Source organism: Falco peregrinus, chromosome 12 (assembly GCF_023634155.1).
Source record: "Falco peregrinus isolate bFalPer1 chromosome 12, bFalPer1.pri, whole genome shotgun sequence".
Classification (NCBI taxonomy): Eukaryota; Metazoa; Chordata; class Aves; order Falconiformes; family Falconidae; genus Falco; species Falco peregrinus.
This window is the reverse complement of record NC_073732.1, coordinates 11,224,581-11,243,661: the sequence shown is the minus strand read 5'-3', so window position 1 is coordinate 11,243,661 and position 19,081 is coordinate 11,224,581. Positions and strand designations below refer to the sequence as shown.

Here is a 19,081-nt window from a genome sequence, read left to right as displayed (position 1 = left end):
TACCATCCAAACCTGAGGTATGTGGTATCAGCTAGCTGCCTTCATTTCTTACACAGTTCCTGGTGTTTGTCTCCTTCCTTGGACTACACAAGGAAACTTGACAACTAGTTTGGAACAACTCATCCAATCTCTTAAAGCGCCTCTTTTAGAATGGAGGAAAGATGCTGCAAGTACTTGCTATTCTCTATGGACTAGACAATTACTGACAGTAGCTGCCTGTCTTCTAGGTGGCTGAAGTCAGGCTATTAATTTAAAAATAGATGCAGGGGATATTCCTCAACTGAACAGCTATTTAAACCTACATTTACAAAACAAAACAGAAATTAGAGTCAGTTGGCTGTGAAAAGCAAATCCCTCAAGAAATGATTGTCTGCCTGTGTTCTATAGACAGATCAATAGGTGATTGTTTCAAGCTAGATTTTTAAAGAGTTGCAAACATTAAATACTTAATTCTTTGGGATATTTAAAGAAGATTCCTTCTTCCTCTGATCTGAAAGCCAGAATTCAAGTGATACTGCATCAGAAATTTGGAAAACAAGTGTCATGTAAAACAGAAACCATGAATATGCTACTTTACTATTATTTTTAACAATATGATTGCATCACCAGAGACATAAGAATAAACACTAGTGCAGAATTAACAAAAAACTGTATCCTGATTTCTTCTCAGTGAGGTCAATCAGTTTGGCACTGGATAATCTAAATTCACCAAGTTAGTTATATGACAAATATCTTGAGCCTTTAACCATAACTACCAGAGGATACAGTGACATGTATCTCAAAATAAATTTGTACTAGTCTATAAGACAACCAATTTTCTCATTCCCTATTCAATAACAGTACCTTCCATCCCAAAGCATTATCTTCAAAATAGGTGACACAGGTTATTGGTACATGTCTGCTAAGTGGTATAAAACCAATAACTGTTCAATGTTTAGCATCCCAAGGAAAGAATATAGCACAGTACACAAAATTAGTCTTAAACTGCAGGCACTGCATTTTACTGCTGTACAGGGCTGGTGAGTGACTCAAGCTATCATATTTTTAAGGTTTGCATACAAAAACTGTAAATTAACTACAAGACATATGAGACCCATTTATCAGGAATCCCAGCTGCCAAAACAAAGATTTAACTTCAGATTTAGTAGACACATGTCTGAGTCCAGGAAAGGTGCTGTTTACTAAGGAAAAAATAATTACAGTATTAAAATTCTCTGCATTTCTTCAGTGTAACTGGGAGCACATCCTGTCTGACCATAGAGAACTTCCCTTAGAAGCCAGAAGTGGCTATTTCTCATCTTTCTAGTACCAGTTATTTACCCTTATAATTCTATAGACCTTCATGAAGTTGTACCTTACTTCTACCTGTGAAAGCAAAGCTAGAAGCAGATTCTTTACAGTATTTGAATGCAAAGCAGTTTTCAGGACATGTGGAGAAATCACCAAATGAAATTACTCTTCTATAATAGGTATAATCTCCAGAAGACTTGATATGTACCCATACAGAAGAAACTTTTTCTTTTAACTTACAATCAAAGATAATCCAATGTGAAGTGAAATGCACGAACATGTAGAAACTTACGATGCTACACAACTAATCAAGGTTACTAAACTATTAAAAGAAAAAGAGCCTTTGCTCTTCCAGTCAGAATGCTTAGAATGTGTTTAATTTGCCATTAGTAAGCTTTCAGATCAATTTAGGTCTTTTTGTGTACACATATCACTTTAAACTAAACTGAAAAGACCAAAGATGATTTTACATTACACAGTCAGTTAGCTGGATAATACTAAATGTTTTGGCATATGATTTTTACATAAGATTAGATTATGCCTTCTGTAAAGGAGCTTTGAACCAAAAAATCATTGCTCACTTATACTACTGAATGTTTCCACATCCTTACAAGATGCCTGCAGCTGCTTTATCAAAGGATCGTAACAAAACAATAGTATATTGCCAGGTTATAAGATAAGGAAATTGAGTATTAGTTATTAATGGTTTATTCAAAATCCTCACAATAACATCTACATAAGAAAATGCATTAACACCACCACAGGTTTACTGCATGTTTTCCAGTTTTGTGATTTTTACAATAATCATCCGTATTTATTTCAAATATTTAGATACAGTAGATGGCACTATATTTTTAATCTAAAAATCTAGGTCAAAGGATAAAGCCATTATATGAATAATAAATCAAATTAATTCACCAATGAACCAAAATTTAAAAAAAACAACAATTTATTGAATTCAGAGAGGACCTCCTTTTAAAAATCTTTTGAGTGATAATAGTAGTAGTATTATACATTCTTTAAATAATTACAGTTGTACACACTGAAGCACATTTACTGGAGCAGTTTATGCTTTGTCCCATGGTTGCAACCTTATCTGTAACACGGAATTGCCTTTCCTACGTTATGGGATTGGATTCTGATCTCTTCCTGCCCCCAATTCAGAGACTAATTTAAGCATCTGCTTAAAAAGTGTTCCAGCACTCTCCTTCACTGAATCCCTCAAAGAAATGATGAAGAAAGAAAAATTAACATACTACAGACTACGTTGTCACCTATACGAAGCTTAATGCAGTGCCATGCTGAGTCTACTACTCCTACCTGTTTGCAGCAACTTTATTTGGAGTGTCAGAGAGAATCTTGCACAGCTCACAGCACTTTGCCAATATCACTAGTTATATGAAGGATGTCAGAGAATGTACTTAGGGATGTTATCAAACCTGAATATGTCAAAGGACATCACAAAGTGTTAATATAAGGAAAAAAGCAAATAATGATAGGTGTTTCTATCAATAGCGCAGTCTTTGAGTCCTGTTACTCACACCTGTGGTTATGACTCACAGTCACACTGGGAATAGCTTAACGGCAGAAAGATGAGGAACAGAAAAAATGAGCCAGTGAGGGTGATGACCCAATATTTCTTCATTAATCTCTTTTTGGAATGACACATATGATGACAGAACAGTCAGACTATTTGCTTTTCCAGATCCAGAGAAGATCAGAGTAGGTCAGCTATCATTTCCAAATACATATTTGTATTAAAAATACTGCACCTAGGACAGACAGGCAGTGAAGTGTGTTGCTGCAATACATACACAAGGCACCATATTAAGTACATTTCAGATGAAGACTACATTAAGACCACACAGGATGAAGAATAAAGATGTTCAGATGAAAGCTGAGATGAAATTCAATGTATTCTGCAGGAATATAGTGACCTGGCTGCAGTGGGGCTTAAGTTTACACTTCTGGCCTGATAGGTCTTTAATTTCATGGGTGATCTCCATTGATTCCAGAGGTAAAGCCTGGTTAACATAAATGAAAGATGACTGTGCAACATGAGGAATTTTAAGATGAATTAAAAGCAGTGCAAGTGATATCCATTAATCACTCTGGACAGTAAAAATAGCCCAGTTGTCTTCTGTCAAGTGAGTGGTGAAGCTGTCACTTTCCTTCACTGGTGGTTCTAATGGGTGATCAGGCTCATTTTTAAAAATGCAAGCCTGCTTTTTCATTTAAACTTCATTTTTATTAGCATCTCACCTATCCTGCCATTAGATCTTTAACTTCTAACTTCAAGTATCACTAAATTAGGAGTCCATCGAGGACTAATACTTATTGGAAAAGATCTATTTTTCAATGATGTCACTTTATTATTTTTTTTCTTTTACATCATTCTGCTTGTTAATGGTATCCTGAGCAGCCTACAAATATGCGGGTCATCACAGTGGTCCCTCCTAAGCGGAAGTAAATTATCATCTTGATTTCCCGTTTTCTGTAATTTCTCTTAAATTCCCATACTTATTAAATACTATGTATCAATGACTCGGTTCCTTTAAGAGTCTTGATTATGAATTTTCAAGGGCTGCTGACACACTGAGATTTCTGAATTCTTCTTGAGCTGTCTCAGTGCACAGCAATCACTTTACACATTCCAGCTGTGTTCATAAACCGCAACTGAGCACATAGAATAATATTGCTCAGATAGTTGTTAATATAGTGCTTAAAACTACAAAGGGTCCATTTCTCTAATGTTCTCTACTACATTAATAAAAGTGGGTATAGTACATTATGATTACAGTAAGTGTAAAGTTTTGCTTTAACATTGATCTACACTACAGAAGCGTTGGGGTCGGTATACTGCACAAAGATGTGAAATGCTGCACTTTCTGAAGGACACTATGGTGCTAGCTAAAGCTTCTAGCTTGGAGACAGTTATGTTTTTGAAAATTTATCCTAAACTGCGCAAGCAGACGATCTCGGACGAAAGCTGTATAAAAAAAAAAAAGTTCCCACTGTGGAAAAGGCTACGTAAGGAAAATATTTTTTTTTTTCTGAGTGTGACGCACCTGTGTTAGGATACTTAGCTAGACTAGCACAGTCAGTAATTCTATCTAGACATGGTTAGTAGATACGTGACCCTGGCAGCATATTCCTCATGTTGCACAACTGTAAATCACCATGTAGCCTACAAGGTACTGGAGAATTAAGTCCCCTCACTCCAAAACATTGCTATCAAAACAAAATACCAGTCTCACAATTACAATCTGTATACTAAAAGTTTTTCATGCATTCTAAGCATCAAACATGAATCATTAAAATTATCAAAGACCACGAAGAACTTTGTGTTTTTTTAGCGATTGCTGGGCCAGTACAATAAAACAAAATTATTAAGCCTTCAATAATTATAGACAACATAGAGCAGAAATAGGAGATGATGAGATGAAGGAAAATATGTCAGTTCCCAAACCCTGAAACATTGTGTAGTCACTTGTAAACTGGAAGGCAGCCAGACATTCCTACCTTAGAAGACTCCTGTTAACAGCCATATATGCTATCAGAATTCACAGCATTTTGCCTACCGGTTGAATACCTAGCACCTGACAAAAATCATTTGACTTTCCATTATTAGAAATACATCTGTAAGACACAACAGAAGTCAACTGTTATGCTACAGACAGTTGTTGAAAAAACTCTGTTAAACACTTGTAATGGGAACCTTGCTCAGCGAATAACTACTGAATCAATATCCCTCCTTAGTGGCACAGGCCTTGTATTACTGGTTATTTGCTGCTTTCCGTGCAAGTTGCAGAGCAGAAGTCCTAAGCACTAATGATCATAGGAAAAACCCTCTCCATAACACTTCACAGAAGCAGGATTTTGTGTCTAGCTTACAGATAACTCGTGATCACATGATGTGAACACACATGTGTCTATCTGAACTTGTTAAGAATTTCCTTACTTTATATCCTTAATTTTAAACTGTCAGGACTTCTTTTTGGAAGGAATTAATTCTTTTTTATAATATAAAGACATATTTATAATGGTATTTGCAAACCAACTATGGTAAATAATTGGTATGAAGAAATGGAAGAAGCTGCTGTAGATGAACATTTAAAGAAATTTCTATTATGCTAAGGGAACACATGTATGAAAACCCTTTTTCACTTCAGAGATTCAAACTGTTTTGAACATCTTCTCTTAGTTTTTAAAGCGAAAACCTGTTTGGTAAGAACTTTGTATAATAACAATTTCATAGTGTTAGCCAAATCTCTCCATTATAACTATTCATATTAGCACAATAAAAAAAGCAACAGTATAAAGCTTAAGTGAAACAGTATAAACAGATGGAGACAAAATTTTCATAGAACTTCTGGTATTTCTGGCCTACGTTTAATGGAATAAATTACGTTCTGGGGGGGAACCACCAAAAACCAAACCAAAAAACGTAAACCACACTGCAATTCTTTTTTTTTTTTTTTTTTCAATACACTTATTGTACAGCGTAATGTTTTTTTGCTGTGAACAAGCCTGTCTGCATGGAAGTTCCAAGAAACCACCATAACACAGCTGTTCATGCTATCCTGACAAAAGCACACCACCCTGTCATCATGCTTATAGCTCCACATACAACTTCCATGGTGTCAACCATATTCTTGTCCCAGCAAATACAGTACAATTAATTACATGGAGCTTCTCCTTCCTCTCCAATTCACTAACAGTAAAGAATTAGGAAATGTGAGAACAGTAAGGCTTAGCAATCTTCACTGTGCCCACACGTTATCATCGTGTTAGATTAAAATGGGTAAAATGTAATTCAGAAGAAAAAAAAAGACAATACCTAGAGTTTTCACAAACTCAAATTGTTTTTGAGCTCTGTAGTGATGACCACTAAGGCCTGTGTTGTAGAAGCTGCCTAAAATTACTCAGTATCTATGTACGTAAAGCTGGCGTTTTGTGTGCAGTTTTGGAAAACTGTCAAGGCTCTCAATTGAATCTCTGGTTTTCAGATTTTTTAATTTGCTTTTGGTCTATAAAAAGAAGATACCGTATTACTCCCTCATTAACTATAAAGAACAATGGTTTTCTTTCTTTTCCTAAAACACAGAAAATTTTGACACTTACATTTATAATGACCTATATCCTGCTCCACAAATAATCTCACTAGGGTGGAAGTCAGGGTGATGAGAACTATCAGAAACTGGACCAAACTGTTCATGATATATCCAGATGGGTAAAAATCTGCGAAGGCAGACCCATAAACCCCATCTCTGAGGGTTTCTTTTCCTGACCTTGAATAGGACACAGGGACAAAAGAAATATTCTTCCTTTCTACGAGTTAAAAAAGATTAGGCAATTCAGGGCACAGAATTTTGTTTTGTGTAGCAACCTCTTAAGGGTGTTTAATCAGCTTATTCATCCGTGTTCTTCCTTCCTAACAGAGGGTCATCTTAAAAAAGCAATCTAGTAACAAAGAATACACACCATTTAACTAGTGAATTTTTGCTTATGTACCATAATATGGTTAGCATTACACCACAAAATTTGTATTTCTTCTCAGGTGTTGAGTATGGGAATGGTATTCACTATAATTGTTGTCTCCTCAGGCCTGTATATTTGTATATTGATAAAATTCCTCCTGTGCATCTTCTGTTAAGTGGTACAAACAGCAATGAAAGCAACAGTAGCTTGTTCAGAGAAAGCTTGTTGCACATGCTTTGGTTTCTCCTTTTTTGAAAAGCTCTGGGATTTCACAGATTAAAAAAAAATAAATGGGTTACTTTTCCTTGCAGCTTCCTCCAAAATGATCTGTGGAAAAATGCAGCATGAAGCCCTACTTAAAAAGCCTTCAATGAATGAAGCCAAATGGAAAACCCGTAAACCTGTGAGACTTGTACCCTATCACAAAACTGCTAGGGAAAAAAAAAAAAAAAAAAAAAAAAGAAGAAAATAGAACTAAAAATATACTAGGTGTGGCAAAATGGAAGTTTTTTCAGTGTGTGTATGAGAGACTGGGGCTGTAAACAGCTCAGAAGAAAAAAAGCCTTTTTGTATTTCAACCCTCCTCCTAGGCTCCTGTAATCCATGCCAACATACTGAGCCTTCTAGTATTACTTTGTTAGGCAGTAGGGTGAGAATGTGACAGTAAAACAGATGACCGGATATCCCATACTACTTGCACTTAATAGCAAAGTATTTTGTTTCAAAGACATGTTATGATAAATCAGCTCTAGGTATCGCAGAAGAGATTGCTAGCACAGATCTCAAAATAAAATGCTGATATACCTACATGAAATACAAAGCAATGAAGAAGGAACTAGTGTCTGCCTGCCTACTTTGATCATTTTAATGATCCTCAGTCAGCAAAATAACTTGAATTATAACAGTTCTGCTTAAATGTGTATTTACTTTGTAGATTTGCTAGAAAAGGGTATACATAAAGCATTAACTGTTCAAATTTTCACAGGTGTTTAGTCAGATCACCTAAGGAGGTTCATCATCTTTCAGTTGTATGATGCAGCACACACACAGGCACACTTTTCATTTCTCGGTCATCAGAGCAAGCCTCCAAGCGGCACAAGACAGCAGAACTCCATCAATTTCATGCACAAACATTAGGGCAACTCGGCTAACTCTCTTGGCCCAGTAGGAAGAGCATTGCTCTGCAGTGTTCTGACATTGGCCTGTTCATCTACAGAGATGATGGCTGAATTACAACTAATTATAGAGGCAATCAAGATCAGAACAGTCTGGTATAAATTGGTCCCAATTATCAGAGTAACACCCCCGTTGACTTCAGAGCTGGGATCATATTAACAAAATCAAAGAGAACACTTCACAAAGGACTTGTTTTTCTAACACGCTCAGTGAACTCTCTTTTGTATATTCAGGTGCACATCTTCCCTTCTCAGCTGCCTGGTGCGACAATGAACCTGGGCACTTCCAAAGGCTGGCAGAAGAGGAACATTCTCACTGTGACACTTTGTCCCTCCAACATTTTGACTTCTAGTTAAACAAAGCAATTCAGCCTGCATCCCATTCTTACCAGCCTTGGATATGGTCATGGCTGAGCTAAAACACTGCATTTTTTCCTTCCAGAGCCATGTATCAAGATCCATTTGTGAAAGCAATGCAGATTGCATATAATTAGGAAAAAAATACTGCACAAAGAAAAGCAGACTAGTTTATAAGTATTTGCAGGCAAATTCTAACATTCATAAAAATGAAATTAATTGGGAAACACAAACACTTCTATCAAGGCACAGACAATAAGCATAAGTGAGAGAGGAAATGCAAAAAAGATCTTCTAAAGTCCTACAGTCACTGAGTTTGCTATCTCCCCTCCTTTTCCAGCAGCACATGATGAAAAAATACAAAGAGTAATGATAGAGGCAGAATACACAGCACTTAATTTTATCCTGGGAGCTAACACAAAATTGCAACTACATTATAATGCAAATCAAAAAATGGTAGTAACATGAGGTACAGCTAATTTGCTATCAAGTAATCTTGCTCAAGTAGAAACTTCTTTTTTATCCTGTTCTGAACACATGATAACACGATGCCACCATAAAAATGATAATGCCACTAAGAAAGAGAATCGATTCAATACTAATGAACTCGACTGTCATTAGTGTCATTTGAAACAGCAAGTTTCAGGGAGTATTTTTACATCAGTGTTTTATTTCAAGACATACAAGAAGTACATGGATGTCATCAAAAGGCAAGACACACTCAGGAGAATTAATTGGATTGTACATGTGCATTAAGACAGTGTTAGTTCCAGTTGCTGTTAAGCAAACTGAAAAAAAGAGAAGCCAAGTATTTTTTTTTCTGAAAGGAAAACAACAGAAATGAGGAATAAGAAGGTTCCCTGTGGAAAAATACTGATTTTATTATTATTATCATTGTTGTCGTTCTAAAGCCTTTAAATGAACAGTGGAAAAATCCAAAGAATTATAACACCAGTATTTGGAGTGAAGGAATACATCAAGCAAGCTGAAAAGCCTTTGACATGGGAAGATGCTACTTCTGCTGAGTTTTCAGAAGTTGTGATTAGAGCGTGCCAGTGGCCAAGAATGCAGATAATAATACTCCCTAGCAGGTGCCAGAAAGTTCAGCCTCCTAAGGGCAGAGAAGTCTGGACTCTGTGAATGGCTGCAAGGACCAAAATTTGCTGTAAAGACATCAACAGGCACAAATGAATGACTTCCTTGCTTGTCTTCTATAATAATAAAAATAATAATTAGAATAAACTACTTAAAGAGACATACACTTAAAACTTTTCTATGTTGAAACATTTTTGAATTTATGCAGACAGAAAAATTTTGCTGATCAAATATCAATTTATTTTCATATGAAAGTCTAGCACAATTTTAAAACACAAACAATACCAATTTCTTTGCAATGGACAGTCCAGCCAAGATGCAATGATTTACTGATCAATCATTTCATGTCAATTAACATTAGCACTAATATTTAATTAGGATTTTTATTTAAACTGTTTTAAAAGTTTTGATTTGCTTCATAATCTAGAAAGTTATTAGACTTTCTCTTTTGAAAATATCAGCATTTTCATACAAGAATAGAAATTACGATATCTGAAACTTAAACTGATTTCAGTTATCTGTCCCAATCTAGTTTGAACTAATCTCAAACAACATGAGATCTGTTGAATTTTCTGAGCACCACTGAATTTGTAGGTCATATTCAAACTTTGCTTGAACAACAAGTTTTCTGTAGAAGACACTTCCTACCATCCCAAATCCTGTGTTTAAGACTTAAGTATAAAAAAGGATCTAGTAACAACAACACTCTACAAAACTAGTATCTCAGAGCTTTGTAATTTACCTTAAGCAGAAAGGCTGCTAATGAACTAATGTGTGAGTCTGGCAAATATCCAGAATCATAGAATTGTTTATGTTGGAAAAGATCCTAAAAAACATCATGTCCAACAATAACAATTTCAGATGTTTATTTTTCAAAAATATAACTTAACAAAGGAAAAACTAAGAAATTTGCATATAGATGATCCACTTATATTTACTCATGGATTTTCAAAGTGCTTTGGTGATCAAAAAGGAAATAGCTACAGAGCTGAGTTTGGAAAAGCTTCTAAAGCAAATCTGAGATTTAACTTCCCTTGCAATTAATGGGAAGATACTAAAAAAATTTTTAAGCAACCTATATAAAAGCAACCGCAGGATAAAGCAAAAAATGTAACAACACGGATGCATCCATATCTAATTGTGTCAAACCAAAATCACTTGGTGAAACTCTGTAAAGACAAGTGCAGGGATTCTACCGAGGTTGCTAAAAAGTGTTGAAATGCTTTACTGGGCCATATGCGAGGTCTTACTTGTTGATACACCTCCTTTTCCCTTCCTTTGTAGGTAAAAACACGAAACAGGGTGACAAGATCAACAAGATCAAGCCGGTATAGAGGCTTAGAAAAAGTATGAGTGTGTGTTTCAGGGGGACGGGGGGAGGAATGCCTGGTACACAGCCTGCACTTGTTAACAGCTATCCAGAAGCACATCTGATGATGTCCACCTCTTAGGAGAAACAAGGGCAATAAATGGGAGGTACCAGCAGAGGAAGAGAAGAATGGAATAAAGAACAACAAACTAGGTCAGAAGCTGGTCTTGAGTTTATTCCTCTTCCACATCTGGCTTTTACAGCAAAGATCAGATCTAGGCAGAGCCTGAAACAACTCTGCAGAAAACATGTACTTTGCAAATAGGTCTGGTACCTCTGTTCTACATAATAACCAAGAGGTATTTTAATTCCATTACAAACAAAACAATTAGATCTTTGTTAAATGACTAAACTTGACTGCAATTTAGTCAGAGTGCCATGAAAGAAAAACATGTTTGGTGAGGTGCTTATGCTGTTTCCAGACACTTTACCCAGGATGGGCAAGTGAAAAAGCTACAGTATTTCAGAAGAAACATTACTACTAATTAGTCTGCTTCAGTTAATTACAGCAGAATAACAAAGTAGATTTTTTTTTTCCTTGAACTGCAAAACATTTTGATAGGCAGTAAAAAATTCTGATGCACTGCATTAGAGCTTTACTCACACATGTGAGGAGAAATTAACATTGTTGACTATTATGGGAGAAACAGAACTTGAAATTTACTGAAACTGGCAGTTTCCTGTGTTTGATGTCTATCCGAAATTTACTGAAACTGGCAGATTTCTGTTCGGTAGCTGCCAGAAACGTTAAGAGCTACACCGACCGATTTACACTCACAGATGACTGCTCATCTCCCAGTTAGGAACGTACAATCCAAATGTTAAAACCAGACAGAGGAGAAAGGAACGGCAATGACTACAGTACAATTTATGGACCAAACGGTGACGCACACTCATTAAACCTGAAAGACAAACTGTAAATCGAGTTTGTAACGAAGGCAGCACAGGTGGTTCGGCCGGTGAGCGCTGCTCTGAGCGCATTTACCTCAGAGACCATCCGCACCCAGCACCGCCCTGTCCTCGCCACATCCACTGCCCCTGCAGAGCGACGCGCTGCCCGTGGGACAGGCCTCCGGGGCCGCCTTCCGTGCTCACGGCGGGACGGAGCCCCCCATCCCCGCAGGGAGCACCCTCACCCCGGCCAGGCTGCCGCCGCGCTGTGCTTCCCCTTCGCACCTGAGGCGAGCGGTGACGAAGCGCCCTGCGCTGGGGCCTCCCCGCCCGCGCTTATCCCTGCCTGGCAGCGGCGCAGGGGTAACGGTACCTCACCTCGCCGTGCCCGGCTGCGAGGTACCCGGCGCGGGTGAGGCGTACCGTTGTAAATACAATAAATTCACCCCATCTTCCTCGCAACTTGCCAACGTGCCGGCGGAGGGGGCCAGGTGCTCGCCCCGCTCTGCCCCAGGTGACGCTGCCGCAGCCGCCGCCGTCCCGCCGCGCCACCCCGGCCCCTCCGCCCCGCGCTCACTCACCTCGGCCGTCGCGGCGCGGCCCGGCCAGAGCAGGGCGAGCAGCAGCAGTGGCGCCAGGCGGCTGGGGCAGCCCCTGCCGGCCATCCCCGCGCCCGGCGTTGCCTGCGCGGCGTCCCGCGGAGCTCGGCCTGGGGCGCTCGGACTCTGCCCCCCGCCCGCCCGCGGCTTTTGGCCTAGGGGCTGCTGCTGCTTCGCACCCGCTCCCGGCGCCCTGGGATGGGCACAGGGGCCGGGGCGGGGCGGGGCCGGCCGGGCCGCCCCTCTCCTCCCCTCTCCTCTCCCCCCGCGTCTCCTGCCTCGGGCACTGCCGGTCAGCCGCCGTCCGTCCTCGGCGGGCATGGAGTGAGCGAGGAGCCGGGGGCTTTCCCGCCTGGGAGCTGAGGTGAGCGCCACGGAAGGGCAGCCCTGGGCGACAGTACCTGGTGTTCGTCATGGGCCGTCCCGCCTGGTCTCGGCGTCTGCCGGGGCTGAGCAGCTCGCTGAGGGGGGCAGCGCCGCTCCGGGACAGCTGGGGGTGTCCCAGGTTACCGGGCTGCCTCCGTCCCCCGCCTGCTTCTCCCCCGCCGCCGTGAGGGCGCAGGTGGCGGGCGCCGCCCGAACAGCCTCGGGGCTGCGCGGCGGGAGCGGGGACCCGCCCGGGCAGGGACACGGCCTGGGCCCGTCGGCAGCGGCCCGGCGGGGGAGAACGGGCCGGTTACACCGGCCGGGAGCGGGGCGACAGCGCCGGGTGCGTGTGTGAGGCGGTGCCGGGGAGCGCCGGCCGCAGCCCGGGCCCTCCGCGCCATCTCAACGCTGGCCGGGCGCTCCCGGGCGCTGCCCGCCGTGTTTTCCTTTCAGCAACGCTTTTCTCTCTCTCCAGTGTTTTCTTAATGAGACAGCGGAGACCAAGAAGTCCCAGAAAGGACAAAGTGCTGCCCCACTGCATAGATGTAAACCAGTGAGAAATAGGTGATGAATGTTTCTCCCCAGGCTTTCCGCATAGCTTATCACAATATAAAGGTTTTCTGAATGGAAATGTGATTTGTAAAGTGTTAGCGATATGTAAAGTTTATCACATTTATGTCACTGACAGAAGTACTGCATCTTTAAAGTAACATCTCACCAAATAAAGTACTATTCTGAGGTGGCACGAACTTAGAAAGGGTGTTGGCCAGGCCAGCCACTGTGGTCTTACTTTATCGGTAGTGTTCAGGAATGCTGTACAGGAAATCCCATGTTACAGGTTTTATAAAAATTATACAGAAAAAGCAACAATATACAGCAATATAATATATGTATATAAATGTATTTCGGAACTACTCATGAACTAAAAACCGAAAGCCTTTCATGAGCATAACCTGGTACCACCTATTTCACAGACCCTGAGCTGCTGGCTGCTATATAGTGTGGCCCAACTGGATGGTAGTTGTGTGCTATACTTGAGAAAGAGCAAGTAATGTTGCATTATGAGATTGTCACATAAAAGCATATATGCCTTGATGTGAGTTTCTAGGACACAGATATATGACTTCAAAGTAACATGGAGCTGGAACAAAGGTAAGATCGGCCATTGATGTTCTCTCTCCTGCTTGTTACTGCCATAATTGATGGCAACCATCCAAAGAAAGTGTATGAAACCTTGATGCATAGTACTGTTGCTGATATTGTTGTAATCCATAATATCTTCAGTGAGCTACAAACTCAGAGAGATGTCCTTGTCTGGCAAAACAGCTGGCCAGGCAGGCTTAACATCAGTTGTGTCAAAACATCTACCTGCAGCTATCTGTAGAAGTACTTAGGGGGAAAAAAAAACCCACCAGTGCACGAACAACAGAGAGGTCAACCTTAACACTAGAAACCAATTGAAAGCTGAAAGAAATTAAAGTTTGACTTTTTTCACAGTAACTTATACTTAATGATTTTAGCTTTGATTTTGTTTTCTCAGTTCTCTATGGTAAAACCAGGATAACAATATTTTCTCTTTTTGCAGATAAGGAATATTTTTATGGGAAATATTATAGCTGTATGAGTTTAGTAAAAAGTACAAAATTTCATAGGCCACTGTAAAAGAAAAAATAGGGCTTAAGGAAAGGATGAAAAGAGCATGGAATATATCCATCATGAATGAGACAGAAGTCCTATGCAAAACAGCATGTATGTTCTTATACCTAAAATTACTATCCTAACCATATGCATAAAAGAACCACATTAAAATTGAGCACAGAACCCTAATTTTTATTTCCTAACTTCTGAATCCTTGACTTTGCAGCTTCAGTGGTCTTGCTATACATGATGTTGGTTTCTTTGGATGTAATGAGGCTATAGTTAGGTCTTCTCTAATTTTTCATATCTCGGTAACTGTAGTTGTGTGTCTGCCTCCAACTATGGCTCATGTCTCGTGGTCTTATTTTATCAGACACTCTAAGAATGAAGTTGTCTGTCTTCTTGGTCCTTGTCTAGAAACCTAATGTGTAGATTATATTATAGTGCCAGCTTTTCCCCTGCTGTCTTTTGAGAATTTTATGAACTGAGGTTTGGTGATGCTTGTATAAAACCTATTCCTTTGGTGGTATTGAGTGTGTTATGCTGGGGATATTTTATTTTCTTTTGAATTAGGTAAGTATTCTATTGAAGTAACTGTTGTGATTACTACAAATTGTAAAACATTAGATCAATTCGATATATCAATCTAAATAACACTTTGTAGTCCTTATACGATTGCATTGGCTGCTGAACACTTCAAACTGTTGGAAGCTTGTTAAGAAAAAGATAGGTTTTACGTAGCCATGACGAAATAGCAAGCAGAATGGTTTAAGTCTTCAAATCATGCATTAAGTATGACTTCAAACTGTGTCAATGGCTTGGATCAAAATGGATTTTAATTTGAAAATAAAAGGTTTTCTGCTAATAATAAAGCAAATGTACCCAATTTCAATTTCTTCTTCATCTTCAGAAGCTGTTTGGATAATTAAATAATGATATGGATAGTGGGCAACAGGAACAAATTTCTGAAAAGTCTAACACTTTATGACTGGCTACAATTTTCCATTTGAGGCTATCTGTCCCTGCAGTATTGTATTGCCTCACAATCTTGCTTATTTTATTTATATTATTAATGTACTTTATAATAGGCTGAAATCTTGTACCCTTTTATGTTGATCTGTAAAAATTCATATGTAGTCCCCTTGAAATAATTGAGTTGCTGAAAAAATAAAATGCAGCCTGAATATGAATAATATAATGTAATGCCAACATAAAGCTGTGCAGTATGACATATGTAAATGATTAAGACATATTTTGGTTATCCAGTAATTATTCATGTTTGTCCATCAAATGTTTTTTTTAATATAAACAGGTTCAGAGGGGAAACAACAACAACAATATGGAACAGTGTTTATAGACCATCCACAAACAGAAGGAAAGAGAAGACCTGCTGTTTAAAAAAAAAAAAGAAAAAAGGAAGAAATAAAAAGTGCTGCATATACAGATCCTCAATCAGCGTGAATGGCATTAACAAAGGATTCGTTTGAACGGATTACGTGGCTTATCACAGCTGCCTGGTGAGTTTTACAGATCACTAAATTTTTTTACTAGAGTCACTGAGATACATTCTTAGCTATCAATTTAACAGTAATAAGAAATAACCAGTTAAATTATTTGTAGCCTGTCATAAATTTGATAAGCCTATATGATAATTTGTTGTATTATTTGATTTTGATTGCTGGTCTATAAGTTTATACCATTTAAATTTCAGTTACACTATTTAAATAGTAGGAAGCAGGAACTATAATTCTGAGTCTGTTTTAGGAGGAAAGATATTTCTACATTCTAGTGATGAATATGTTTGGAGAAAAGTAATGAACAATTCAAACCTGATTGCCTGTCTCAGAATAATTTTGTAGATGAGGGAGAATTATTAAAAGGCATGAAAAAAACTTTTACAGACTATGATGGAAATACTTCCTAGCAGCTGTGGCAGGAGTTCTTTCTGGAGGAAAATGATCCTTAGGAGATTAGGATCACCATGGCCTGGAATTTTCAGAGTGGTGTGGGATCAGTGATTCTATCTCAATGACATCTTCCAGGCAAAGTCAATCCACTATTCCTTCTTTATAAAACTTCATGCACTGGGCTTTTTAGGAATGTGATATTATGCTTTTCTAGCTGGGAACTTGGCCCAGCAAATGTACGTTGCTTGAACCTGACACCCTCGCTGCTAGGTGGTCTTGTGTTGTGCTAATATACCTGAACTCTCTCCAGTGTCTTTTTCATGTTTATTTGGTTTATGCAAACGCAGGGTCCTTGTTTTTCAGTTTTTCCCCATTGTAGCAGCCTTCTATCCCAGCCACCTCTCCAAGGGTAGCTCTTCTTGCCTTTTTTCCTGCATTATTTGTGAGTTACCCTTTACAGTCTTGTACTGATTGGAGTACATAGGCAACATCTGTTTGGCTTCAGGAGGCAGGGATTTTGAAATGACAGAGATCAATATGGCGAATACATGCCTGCTCTATATGACTGGAAAAGGGGAAGATTGCAGCACCATGTATCAAGAATGTCATTATGAGATGTCCATTTCAGTTGTGCAAGGGCTTCATAAGAACTTGACATTTTCTTAAATGAAAAATACTCACCCCTGGCCAATGTTGATACAGGAAAAAAAATATTTAAGAGACTGTCTTCAGGTTCAGAAGGTTAGAAGCAAAAATGGCCTTAAATTAGTAACAATCACAGAATAAACATGCTATTTTCTGCTACCTGATTTAAATGTCCCTGTGAAGTTAAATCCTTTCTTATTTGATGCATTAAAGTATGAACTACTGGGATGCACAAAACTTCTCTACCATTTCTGCTATAGCTGATCATCTGGCAGTCTCGTATTGTTTTATCAGTCCTTTGTTTCTCATTTAGCTTGTTTAACTTTAGAAGCAAGTATGAGCTTCTGTCTTCAGTTACCACTAATTATTTTCATAAATATTTTGTTTCTGTAAAATCTGTGATTGAAAAAAAGTAGCAGGCAACATGGGTTTAAAAAACATATAAAGTAAAGGTATGGAAATGGCTAAAATATGTTAGATTTGTCAGTGTTTATCAGTATATATCAGTGCGTGTGCAGGTTATATAATTTGCAGTTTGAATGTATGAATAATTAATAGTCAGGGGAAGTAATCATCAGTTTGCTGGCACAGTTCTCAACTCCAAAGAGTTGGCCATGTGAATAACAAAGAAAAAATAGAGGTTGATATCAATAGGACTTTGGGAAAATTTACTAAATGCCTAAATATTTGCAGGGTTGGAGTAATTTTGATACAGACTTCACTATAGCCTGGAGGATAAATACACAGTAGTCTATATATAATGGCTGTATTTATTTTATCACTTCATATAATGAGTGAGCACCTTAGCTCTCATTAATGATCATGTTAGTATTAACAATAATAATGGTTATTTCCAGTATTGCTGAAGAAATTTTGGGCTACCTTTTGTTTTAATTTATTCTCGTTTTTTGAATGTAGAAATCATAAAAGACATGATTTCAACTTTATAATTGATCACTAGCAATGGCTGGCATGGAGCTGGGCTTCCCCAGCAGCTGCTCTGGAGTTGTGGCTATTTTGAGTACTGCTTTGCTCCCTGCCTTTTCTCTCTCTCTCCCTCTCTCCGAGCGAAAGAAAAGAGCATCTGCTAATTCATTTGGGGGCAGATGCAGATCACCTCTAGCTCTGCGCAATCTTCACCCGATGGTGTTTGTGGAGAAATCTGTCTAGGATGTTTTCTCTCTGGCCATTCCTAATTGTGGGATTGGAAATAGCTTATAAGAGGGAAGTTACAAGAACTCTTACATGGTCTTATTCATGCCTATCTGTTTGTACTCACAAATCCAAAAAGACAAATATACATAGCATGTGCTGACCATTTCCTGACGGTGCATACCCCTTATAAATATACTCTTTTACTATATAATCACCCCAAACAGTACTTAATCGTGTTAATACACATTTCTTACTACTTAGAGGCTATGTTTTTGTGAAGGGTGGATGGTAGAAGTTTAGTTTTAATTTAGCTTTCTCCTTTTTTTCAATTAGGTGGCTTCTGATTGTTTTTTCAGCACAAGAAATTGACGGGGTAAGTGACATTGATACATACTTTGGATAGGTAATAGATATGATGGTGTAGTTCAAAAAAGTAACACTACATACACCAAAATGACCTATATTTCTGTGGGAAAACTGTGATGTTTCTTTCAGTATTTCTGCAGTTCTCACTTTCTGTTCCTGTTGCTCAGCCTAACTATTTTGTGATTTTGTCTTTTGGATTCTTCTAGATTCTAACTCTGGCATCTTTAGATGCTTTTGGAAAGCCGCACATTAAAATTCTCTTGTATTCTCTTGTGCACTGAGTCTGTCTCCTTCCTCATGAAGTCCCTTCAATGGCTTTACATTATAGCATATATTAAACATTAGCTTTCAAGCCCTTCCCTGTACGTTAGTCTAGATCTTAAACTGGCCTCCCTGTACATTCCCATCTCTGAAGCCAAAATTTCATATGTCATATAGTCTCAATATCTACTTTATTTTCCTCTCTGTACTGTCCTCCATATTAACCTGTTTGCCGTGCCCTCACTGTTTCTTTCAAATATTTAAAAGCTTTTTGTTGATTCCCATCCCACTCCAAGTCATCCCTTTTTCAATGAACTGTTGAAAATTTAAAGTTTTTTAAAAATAAGTGTGTTCAATTAGAACAAAGGGTAACAGCTTATGTGTTATTAGAAACTTGCATTCCACTGACATTCCAGTAGAGGCAAGTTTTTAATAACTAGGTGAGAGACTAGTGTGGAGTAGATTAGTAATTTCATGGGAAATCCA

General features: G+C 38.7%; 2 protein-coding genes across 3 annotated transcripts in view; one reads left to right on the top strand and one right to left on the bottom strand.

Annotated features, from left to right (window-relative positions):
- The window catches only part of COL4A3 (collagen type IV alpha 3 chain), an 87,475-nt gene that overhangs the window by 55,781 nt on the left and 12,613 nt on the right, over positions 1 to 19,081 (bottom strand). Inside the window, exon 1 of one of the 2 annotated variants that reach the window (XM_055817156.1) lies at positions 12,240 to 12,443. The exons of the other annotated variant lie outside the window; for it this stretch is intronic. Coding sequence (XP_055673131.1) covers positions 12,240 to 12,323 — 84 coding nt within the window. The 5' untranslated portion in view covers positions 12,324 to 12,443. Of the gene's footprint in view, positions 1 to 12,239; positions 12,444 to 19,081 lie in introns of those variants that run through there. 2 annotated transcript variants of the gene reach the window in all.
- COL4A4 (collagen type IV alpha 4 chain) overlaps positions 12,553 to 19,081 on the top strand; it is an 82,392-nt gene continuing 75,863 nt past the window's right edge. Inside the window, exons 1-3 of the mRNA XM_055817173.1 lie at positions 12,553 to 12,621; positions 15,574 to 15,778; positions 18,302 to 18,341. Of these exons, the coding sequence (XP_055673148.1) occupies positions 15,723 to 15,778; positions 18,302 to 18,341 (96 nt within the window). The 5' untranslated portion in view covers positions 12,553 to 12,621; positions 15,574 to 15,722. The remainder of the gene's footprint in view (positions 12,622 to 15,573; positions 15,779 to 18,301; positions 18,342 to 19,081) is intronic.